General features: G+C 43.3%; 1 protein-coding gene and 1 pseudogene across 3 annotated transcripts in view; one reads left to right on the forward strand and one right to left on the reverse strand.

Annotated features, from left to right (window-relative positions):
• Positions 1 to 8,804, forward strand: part of SAXO1 (stabilizer of axonemal microtubules 1) — a 103,653-nt gene extending 94,849 nt beyond the window's left edge. For all 3 annotated transcript variants that reach the window (XM_029920117.1, XM_029920118.1, XM_029920119.1), the window contains exon 4: positions 7,648 to 8,804. In XM_029920117.1, the coding sequence (XP_029775977.1) occupies positions 7,648 to 8,651 (1,004 nt within the window). In that variant the 3' untranslated portion in view covers positions 8,652 to 8,804. The remainder of the gene's footprint in view (positions 1 to 7,647) is intronic.
• Positions 813 to 6,482, reverse strand: LOC115276850 (annotated as a pseudogene).
• Positions 8,805 to 11,199: the final 2,395 nt, after the last annotated feature.

The following is an 11,199-nucleotide window of genomic DNA, read 5'->3' on the forward strand; positions in this document are numbered from 1 at the left end:
TTGACTGGAGCATTCAGTCCATTGTGTTATTATTGAAAAATGTGGGTTTAGATTCATTGTGTTCTCTGTAGAGTTCATGTTTTTATTAATGTCTTTGGTGTCTTATATTCCTTGCTACATTCCTCTCATAGGGTCCCTCTTAGGATTTCTTGTAGGGCTGGTTTGATAGTGATGAATTCTCTGAACTTTTGTTTATTTGGGAAAACCTTTATCTCTCCTTCTATTTTTTATTTTTTTACCCAGAAAAATGGTTTTATTTTTTTAAAAAAACATTTATTTCCAGAGAGAAAGGGAGAGAATCCCAAGCAGGCTCTGTAGTGTCATCACAGAGTCTGTTGTGGGTCACAGTCCCATGAAAGTACCTGAGCTGGAACCAACAGCTGGATGCTTAACTGACTGAGCCACCCAGGTGCCCCCAGAAAAATGTTTTAAATGGAGAAACCCACTGTGTTTACACTGGAGTTATGACTTTAGTTCTATTTTTATTGGGAATACAAGGCAACATTACAGTTTCAGATCATTAAATAAACAAAAGCAGTGATACACTACTGACAGCCGTCACCACCTGAATCCTGTGAGTGAGCAGTTTTCCATTTCGGCGGCAGGGGAGAACCGCATCACTCAGTCACCCGACGGTTTGGCTTCAGCTTGGGCTGGAAAGAGCACCAGTTCTCAACCACCAACCACGATCGTCACCACAACAAATTCCAATTTTTCAAACTAATTGTAGGAAGAAAGAGTAACTCCAGACTGACCTATAAATTGATCTGATTTGCTACTAAAGTGTCCTCCATTCATAAGTTGGCAAATCCTCAGAGTGACTGTTGGAGCAAGGAGCCTTTCATGTGCTCCCAGTTATTATATAGTGCATAGAGGCTGGTTAGCGTCAGTCCCGCTAGCCCACCTCGTGCCACCCCTCGAAAACCACCTGTACATTTATGCAACATGCCCATCATGCTTCCCACTGCTATTGTGTTAAGGTCATCTTCTGCACCTCGTGTTTTCTCAATGATGACACCAAATACACTATAGAGCAAAGCCAGAGAACCTAGAGTATTAGCCCAAAGTGCCCCTTGTCTAGTCACCATGTTCAAAATCTGTACATTTCTTGGTTTGGACCAGGGCATGTTCTGGGTTTCTTTCAATCCTAGCCATAGACCATTCATTGCTCCACATGCAGCCCCTGTCATACAGCATCCTTCAATGGTAAAGAAGGCCAGTTCAAATCTACCCCGGGTTTTATTAGCTCCAGTTGGTAAAATAAACTCATCTGTATCCTGCACGAGATAATGTGGATCCACATTTACATAAGGAGACAGAGGGTTCATACCAGTCAGTGGGATGCCGGCCAGATCTGCAGGCGAGTAACCTGCCCCTCTGGCTCCGAAAAAGCCGGCCAACCCCCCTGTGGTTTTGTTCCCGCTTCCCCTGCTGCTCTCTATGATGTTGCAGCAAACTGCTCTTCTGCTTCTCACTGCTGCCTCAGGCCGGGTTCTTTTTTCGGCTGTTGCTCCCCAGTAACAGCGAGGAAACCCACGTTACCACTACCTCCTTCACACGGTCTATCTCTCCTTCTATTTTGAATGACAGGCTCGCTGGATAAAGAATTCTTGGTTGCATATTTTGCCTGTTCATCACATTGAAGATTACCTGCCATTCCTTTCTGGCCTGCCAAGTTTCTGTAGATAGATCTGTAACCACTTTGATAGGTTTCCCTTTGTATGTTAGGGGTCCTTTTATCCATAGAGTCTTTCAGAATTCTCTATCTTTATATTTTGCCAGTTTTACTATGATATGTCGCGCTGAAGGTCAGTTTACGTTATGTCTTAGGGGAGTTCGGTATGCCTCTTGAATTTCAATGTCTTTCCCTTTTCCCAGATTGGGGAAATTTTCATGTATAATTTGGTCCAATACCCCTTCAGGACCTATTTCTCTTTCTTCCTCTTCAGGAACTCCTATGATACAGATATTGTTCCATTTGATTGTATCAGTCAGGTCTCAAATTCTCCTTTCATGCTCCAGTATCAATTTCTCTTTTTCTCAGCTTCCTCTTTTACTGTAACTGTCTTCTAATTCACCTTTTCTCCTCTCTGCTTCTTCAATCAGTGGCAGCCTCCATTTTATTATGCACCTCATTTATAGCCTTTTTTTTAACTTGTCACAGCTATTTTAAAGGTTCCTAATCTTTGTATCAATATCTCCTCTGATAGCTTCTATGCTTTTTTCAAGCCCAGAGATTAATTTTATGACAGTTCTAAATTCTTGTTCAGTTATGTTGCTTGTGTCCATTTTGAGCAGTTCTGTAGCTGCGATTTCTTCCTGGAATTTCTTTAGAGGAGAGTTCTTTAGTTTCATCACTTTGGCTAGTTTTCTGTCTCTTGTCAGTTTTATAAGCTCGTTCTGCACTGTGCACCTGTTAATATTGCTCTATTAAAAAAAGGGTCTTTGACTGTCCAGGGCCTGTCATTTGAAGAGATGTTCTTTTAATGATATCTCTTGGTTTCTCTTGTTATGCCTCTGATTAATTTTTTTCCTACTCAGTGATATTTGGGACTGCACCATGTGTGCTTTGGCTTGTTTCTTGGGGTGGCCCTGAAAAGGAGAACAGACAGACAAACACACAGGGAACACAAGCACGGAAATGCACAGACAGATCAAGTAAACAAGCAAACCAATAGGGGAAAGAAAAAAAAAAGAACAGAAAAGAGAGGACAGGAAAGGCAGGGTTGGGGGACAGAAACGGCCAAAGATAAAGGGCAGTTTGAGAGCATAAAACCTGCAGAGCGGAGAGATAAGGATGAGATAAGGGAAAATATATCTGGTTGGTAAGAGTTGATCTAATCATGGCAGTGCATGAATGTTGGTCTTTCCCAGACTCCAGAGGGGAAAGGGAGAAAAGAAGGAAAAAGGAAAAGAGAAAAAACAAAAAACGGGAAAAATTAAAAAATACAAATAATAAGAAAAGAAAAAATTAAGAAAAATAGAAATAATAAAGAAAAAAAAGCAGCTTTGCAGGGCATATTGGCGTGGCTTGTGTAGGTAGGTCGGGTCTCAGGGGCTGCTCTCTGAAGTCTTGCCTTAGTGGTTGGGGGAGAAGAATGGCGGTGCCCCTAGTCCCCCTCAGACCATGTGTTGCCGGCCACTCTTTAATCTGACCTACCTGTGTCACGGGCGTGTCAGATTGCTTCAGTTTTCAAAGCTCCGCCAGGTTTCTAAATCATAGTCCACACACTTTAAGGCTGATGCCGCAATTAAAAAGATCTCCCACAGGCAGGCGGCTTTCCAGCCAGGATTGAATAAGGGGGTCTGGGGGGCCAGCTTCTCTCTGGCTCCGCCTGAAGTCGGCGAGCTGCCGAGCCCACTGGAGAACAAGCTGGCTGAGGGGACGGATTTCTCTCTCAGTGCCCAGCAGCTACAACTGGGATGTTTGTGTTTCTCTGTCCTGGGCTGAGGCCTTCCCTCTCCAGAGATCACTCAAGAGCATTTACAGTTTCTCCTTCTCTTCTCTTTGGCTCTCCGCCACCGTACGTGGCCGTCCCATGCCTGCTGCACAGCCGGTGGCCTTGCAGGGTTTTGTGCCACCTAGGGACACACAGCTCTCTGCAGGCTGGCACCACATTTCTGGGTGCTTTCTCCCCCTGCTCCCCTTTGGGCCAGCGCTCCCTCCCCCAGAGTCTCAGGTCCCAATTCACACTCACTCAGGCATCCATGAGGCTGTTATCAATAAGAAGTCTGTGCGAGCACCTCGTTTCTTAGAGATCAGAATATTGTGGCTTTTAATTCTTCTCAGTTCGATAGTTGTGGGCAGATGGAGATTTCAGAGCTCCCTACTTCTCTGCCATCTTGCCGCACCCCCTTTTAAAACTTTTAATTCAAATATAGCTGACATATAATAAGTTAGTTTCAGGTGTATAACATAGTGATTCAACAATTATATACATTATAAAATGCTCATCATGGTAAATATACTATTGGGGATAATATAGTGCTATATTTTATACTTTTCATCTCTGTAACTTCTAAGTTTGTCTTTCCTTTCCTTTCCTTCCTCTTTCTTTCCTCTATTTCCTCCTTTTCTTTTCTTGTGGGGGGGGGAAGTTTGTATTTCTTAATCTCCTTCACCCATTTGCCCAACACTGCCAGCCCTCTTTGACAACCATCATTTTCTGTATTGAAGAATCTGAGTTTTGTTGTTGTTCATTTGTTTTGTTTTTTAATTTTTTTTTCAATATTTATTTTTGAGAGCAAGACACACACACACACAGAGCACAAGCAGGGGAGGGGCAGAGAGAAGGGAGACATAGAATCCAAAGCAGGCTCCAGGCTCCAAGCTGTCAGCACAGAGCCTGACATGGGGCTCAAACTCACAAACCATGAGATCATGACCACATACATGTGAAATCATATGGTATTGGTCCTTGTCTGACTTATTTCACTTAACATAATATACTCTAGGTCTATTCATGTTGTCCCGCATGGCAAGATCTCATTCCTTTTCATGGCAAAGTAATATTACATTGTGTATATATACCACATCTTCTTTATTCATTCATCTATGAATGGGCACTTGGATTGCTTCCATATCTTGTCTATCATCAGTAATGCTTTAATAAACACAACTATTACTGGGTCTTTAAAAATTATTTTTAATGTTTATTTTTGAGAGAGAACTAATGGGGGAAGGGGCAGAAAGAGAGGGAGACAGGATCTGAAGCAGGCTCCTTTTTGAGAGTGGAGAGCCCAATGTGATGCTCAAACTCAGGAACTGTGAGATCATGACCTGACCCAAAGTTGGACAACTAACCAACTGAGCCACTCAGGCGCCCCTGACTCGTTCTTTTTAAAATATTGTCTGTATTTTTGTTGAAGTTCTCACTGGAAGCTCTTCTCTAGAAGTACCACTACTTTGAACTCTCTGTCTGGCATATTGCTTATCTCCGTTTTGTTTAGCTCTTTTTCTGTGGTTTTGTCTTGCTCTTTCATTTGGGACATATTCCTGTGTCTGGTCCTTTTGTTTAACTCTCTGTGTTTATTTCCATCACATCACGGATTATTGGGGAGATTTAAATTAAACTGCAGTGGGATGCCACTGAACACCTACTACAATGTCTGTAATGAAAAAACAAGTTGAGGCACCTAGGTGGCTCAGTCGGTTAAGCATCTGGCTTCGGCTCAGGTCATGATCTCACGGTTCATGGGTTTGAGCCCTGTGTCGGGCTCTGTGCTGACAGCTCAGAGCCTAGAGTCTGCTTCAGATTCTGTATCTCCCTCTCTCTCTGACTCTCCCCTGCTTGTGCTGTCTCTCTCTGTCTCTCAAAAATAAATTAAAAAAAAAAAGAAAAAAAACCCAACAAGTATTGGTGAAGATGTGGAGAAATTGCTGGTGAGAATGTAAAATGGTACATTCACTTTGAAAAAGTCTGTACAATCTTAAAAAGATAAACATAGATATACCATATAACCTAGGTTGTACCATTTACCTATCTACCTAAAAGAAATGAAATATATATCCACACAAAGACTTGACCATGATTGTTCATAGCAGAAATTTTCCTAATAGCCAAAAAGTATAAACATCCAAATATTCATCAATATTTGGATGAGCAAAATTTGGTGTATCCATATAATGTAGTACTATTAAGCAATAAAAAGGAGTGAACTGATACATGCTACAACAGGGATTAATCTCAATTATGTTGCATGATAACCAAATGCAAAACACTCTTGTGCAATTCTATTTATATAAAATATATAGAAAATGTGCATTTATGGAGACCAAGAGCAGATGGAATTGTTGCCTGGTGATGGGAATAAAGATGAATTGCAGATGGACTTGATTGATCCTTTTGGGGTAGAAATGTTCTATTACTGGATTTTGGTGATTGTTATACAGGCCTGTAAAAGTTATTGAATAGTTTAAACCTGTAAGATGGTACATTTTGTGTTATACAAATTATCTCTCAGTAAAGGTGTTTAAAAAAAGGTATGCCTATGGAGTCCATGGGTGTTGGTTATATATAGCCAAGGCCCCTGAGAAGCTGCTTTTGTACTAACCCTTTGTAAAGCTGCACACAAGAGAATTCCCTGTGGATTTAGAGAGTCCACTAGGATTACACATTGGTTATTTTGGGTCTGATAATTGATGGGCACAGTGGAAGCAATGTAAGACTTGGGTGTGAGCCCAGTATTACAGAAAGATTGGAAGTTGTATCAAAGTGGTTGAATGACATGGGTGTCCTATTTTTCTCACCTACATTGTTAGTTTCAAAGTTTCCCCTTAGATCTGTGTGGGGAAGTTATTTTAAAAGTCTCTTGTGCTGAGGACAAAATCTCCTCAGGATGCATGGGGGCCATCCTTAGGGCAGATTTTCTTTGGGTGCAGACCTCTTGTTACCTTGGCCATTCCAGTCCCCCAGCAAAGTTTCCTCTGTGACAGACATCCTGTGGATACAGGTGGCCAATTCTTTTTGATCTTCAGACATTCTGAAAATTTCCTCCTGCAAATATTCTCTGATTATTTTTCACTAGTGTTTTCTTGATTCTCTCTAGATATACAGTGCTCCTAACTGTAATACGGCTGTCAGAAAAGCATACTTTAGAGTCAACTATGTGATTTAAATGCCAACTCTTAATTCCCTAGTCATGTGACTTTTAGAGAAGTTTCTTAGCCTCTTTGAGTCCTGCTCTTGGAAATCTTTAAAATAGAGATAATTATACCCATCACAAAGGGTTATTGTAAGAAGAAACAAGGTCATGTGTGGAAATTCCTGAGCACAGTTAGCTGGTACATACATAGCCTGTGCTCCTTGATTGTCAGAGCTAGGGAGTGGAGTGGGTCCAGAGCATGTACTCTGGAGCTGGATTTGCATTTATGCTTTTCTACTTATAGCCAAGTGGCTTTGGCAAAGTTCCCTAAGTTCTCTGTGCCTCTGTTTCTGCATCTATAAAATGGGAATATTGAAAGCAGCCACCTGATTAGGCCTGTCTGAAGATTAAATGAGTTAATAAGGACAGTAGTTAGAATATTGACTACCACATGATGAACTTGATGCAGGTGGCCGCTGCTGTTCTCTCACCAGCCAGTGAAATGCCCTTATTCCCTTGGGGCAGCATATTTGATTTCTATGGATTAAATGTGTGGGTTATAGGGATATAATCATGGTCACCCCCATGGATCAGAAGGGAGGTCTATTTGGTCTGGCTGGTGGCCCACCAGTGGTGGGTTGTGAATCCCCTGTCTCACTACAGCAAGCATATCTTCCTAGTCTCTCTGTGCTGATTCAGAAAGGGCACTTCCCCACAGAGGAACAGAACTGCTCTTGGATTAGAGTAAGTCAGTGGTTGGACTCCTTAGCTGGAATCAAATCCGTAGGTCCTCCCACAGCTGTGGACCCCTTAGGATTCCTGCATGCAGCATTGTGGGTTATAAGGAGGCTCCTGTAAATTTATCTGTTCTGAACAGTAACTGCAAGTACCATAAAGCTGAAATGTTAAGTCGTTGGTTAAGGTGGTGATAGGAGACTATTTTTCCTTTGTCTCAAGGACCATCTCACTGGAGACTGGTTTAAGGCTTTGGGGCCTCTTAGAATACTTGTAGGTTATGTGGACTTGATTTATAAGTCATTACCACTTCTACTTTCTTTTTAGCTGATTATTTACCCTGGAACCAACCAAGACGAGAGCTACTTCGTCCAGAACACCACTACCGCCCAGCATCAACGGGATTTGACAGTAGAACTACACACCAGGATGACTACTCTGTAAAGGGCCTAGTGAGCACTGTGAGCTGTAAGCCTCTGGCCATGCCCAAGCTCTGTAACATACCCCTGGAGGATCTGACTAACTACAAGATGAGCTATGTGGCCCACCCACTGGAGAAGCGCTTTGTGTATGAGGCAGAGAAGTTCAGACCCTGTAACATCCCCTTTGAAAGCCTTACCACCCATAAAGAGTCCTACCGGGGCCTGATGGGAAAGCCAGCCAAGAGCTTGAAACCTCCAGCCAGGTCCTGTGGTTTAGAAACACCTTTCTCTAACACCACTGAGTTTAGAGATAAGTACCAAGCCTGGCCAACACCCCAGATGTTCTCCAAAGTTCCTGTCTCCTATGTCCCTCCTGAAGAGAAGATGGACCTTCTGACAACAGTGCAGGCCCATTACACATACCCTAAGGGTGCCCCAGCTCAGTCCTTCCGACCGGTGCTCTCAGTCAAGAAGGGTGGCCACTTTGAAAGTTCCACTACCACCAAGGATGACTACAAGCACTGGCCTGGGATACACAGGGAGCCAGTCAAGCCCATTCCCCAGCTGAGCATTCCCACCGAGCCCTTGGACTGTCTGACTACCATGCGGGCTCACTATGTGCCCCACCCACCCATCAGTACCAAAAGCTGTAAGCCTCCTTGGGCTGTCCCCCGAGGAAATATCCCTGTGGAGGGCCAGACCACATACACCATCAGCTTTACTCCTAAGAATATGGGCAGGTGCCTGGCTTCATACCCTGAGCCTCCTGGCTACACCTTTGAGGAAACAGATGCTTTGGGGCACAAGATATATAGGCCGGTTGCCCAGACAGGCTCTCAGCACAGCAGCCATCTTTCCGTAGGTGATTCGGAAAACCCTAACCAGCGAGAGTTGGCAGTGTCAGCCTGATTTTAAAAACTGTTACTTAGAAATTGCACAATACTTTTAAAAGCAAGATGATTGAGAGTTATTCATTGGCCAAAAAAGAATTCTCTAAAATGGAAAAAAAAAAAGTCTTCATCATCATTTCCAGGATACTTGAATAAAATGAAAATCACTTGACTCAAGGAAAATGATATTTAATCACTGGCTAAATACTCCCCTTAACCCTCCCTTTGCTGCCTATACCCCTTGGTCCCTTACCCTGTGCTGATGGAATCAAAGGTGGTCTCAAGGGTTTTTCTCTGAACCAGAAGTATTTTATTAATTTAATCATTGCATGGATTGCCATTATAATTGACCTTGCCACATATGAAGTGCTAAAGAATAAACTTTATTTGGGGGGGGGGGAAGGATCTGCAGGTCTGTGTATTTACTGCCTTGTGCTATCTATGCCGAGAGCGGGCTGTGTTCCTTGAGTCCTTTGGGGAGACTTCAGACTGCAGCCCCCATTGCATCCCAGTACCAGTAAGAATACCTTATGTCTGGTCTGGAGTTTTGTGTTTCCTCTGCGAAGGGCTGCTTTTCAGGGCATCTCTTCTACCTTTTCACACCATGACATTCCAGCCAAGAATAGTGCTGTCAGAATGGGCCTTGGGTCTGTTTAGTCACAGGAAATGGAGGGGGTAGGGGAGAAAGAGAGCCTATGGCAGTCCCAGGGGAGCATGGACTTGCCAGGTCTCTCTTACCCCAAACATCTGTGCTGGCTCTGATACTAGAGAGTGGAGGGAGAAAAAGGGACCCTTTTCAACCAGGTGGTTGGCAGGCACCCTCTGGGTTGTGAGCAGAAACTGTGGGCTCTTCCAAGTTCTTGGAGCTTGGAAAAATTTGTCTATGCTAGGCTGGTTCTTGGAAGGCTGGACCTGCTTTTCCTTAAAATGACAGCTGTGACCAGATTTGTGACAAAGCTTGACATAGTGATGAGTTGGACCCTGTCTTGGAGAAAAAAGCTGGAGGTTTCCCTTTTGGGTGTAAGGCTTGATTCTAAGGCTAGTTGATTTGGCAATTTTTTAAAAGTTTATTTTGAGAGAGAGAGACAAAGTGGGGGAGGGGCTGAGAGAGGGAGACAGAATCCTAGGCTCTGCGCCATCAGAGTGTATAGCCTGACATGGGGCTCGAACCCACCCTGAGCCGAAACCAAGAGTCAGATGCTTAACTGAGTCACCCAGGTGCCACCTTTTTTTGAATTGGAAAGAATTGGACAAAGATTTTGTCCAAGAGGACCTATGCCAGGGTCAGATAGACTCTGTGAACCCCACTCAGAGGGAAGTAGGCTGACACTAGGGACACTTATCTCCCTTTTGAGCCCACAGAACCCAAAATATATTCCATAGTCTTAGAAAACATGGGAACAGTGTGTGGGGGAGGAGATTTCAGCTCAAATCTGGACACTTGGGTTTAGGCTCAGTGCCTGGTTTATGGGCAAGAAACCTGTATCTTTTATCTGGGGTCCAGTGTTCCATGCCTCTTAATTACCTGGCCCAGACCTCTCAGGTCCCCATGCTTTGCAGCCTCACTGTGAGGTTGGTTTGTATCATTGAACTGGGATTAAAATCATTTAATCCTCTTGTTGGTTATATGGGGTCTGGATACCTTCCTTTGATCCTCTTGTTGGTTATATGGGGTCTGGATACCTTCCTTTGTGGGGTAGAAAGGCTCAGAGAGGTTATGCACCTTGCCCAAATCCACAGAGCTTAGAACACCAAGGTCAAGATTGGAACCCAGGCATTCTGATCCAAGATCAGTGCTCTTCCCACAGCAACAGGTACTTCCCATCTGCCATGTCCCAGATTGCATGGCTCCACGAGCACCATCAAACCACACCCTCTCTGCCTGAGCTCCTTTCTACAGTGCATTGAGTTAAAGGAGGGTAAGTTCTATTGTTTTTATTTCATTATTTTTTACAAATCGGATCAATATTGGCAGTGGATTTGACATGCCAAATAGTGCTAAATGTTTATAAAAATGGAACAATCTCTTATACTCCAGCCTCTTGCCATCCCCTATTATTGGTTCCCCAGAAGAAAATTTAGCATTATTTTATCTGTTTCTGTTAATATTTTCCTTCATATTCTTAAATCATATACATATACTGTTGTCCATTGACTTACCGATTTTAGACATGATCTGTTTTGATGGATTGGGAATTATAGTTCTCTTATACTTCCTGCTTCTCCCTCCCCTCTTCTAAGTATAGTTATCAGACTGTACTCAGTATATCAAATCAAATACACTTTTCTAATGTTTCTGATAAGTACAAAGAGACTGAAGAAGGATGGATGGACCAAGCTGATTAAAGAGTGCTAGCCCTCTTGTGGTGAGGAATTTCCTCTGAGTCCTTCCTTTGTGACATTGAGGGGTTATGTAACTCCAGAGTGACCATTAGTTTCAGAAAACACGGAAATTATATGAGGGAGGATACAAGTGGCTGTTAGACTAGTGGAACCCGGTGGTTAACAACATGTAAGGAGAGAGCGCAGCAGACCTGGGTTTGCTTCTTGGCGCTTGTCACCACTGG

The sequence above is a fragment of the Suricata suricatta genome, chromosome 13, assembly GCF_006229205.1.
Source record: "Suricata suricatta isolate VVHF042 chromosome 13, meerkat_22Aug2017_6uvM2_HiC, whole genome shotgun sequence".
NCBI lineage: Eukaryota > Metazoa > Chordata > Mammalia > Carnivora > Herpestidae > Suricata > Suricata suricatta.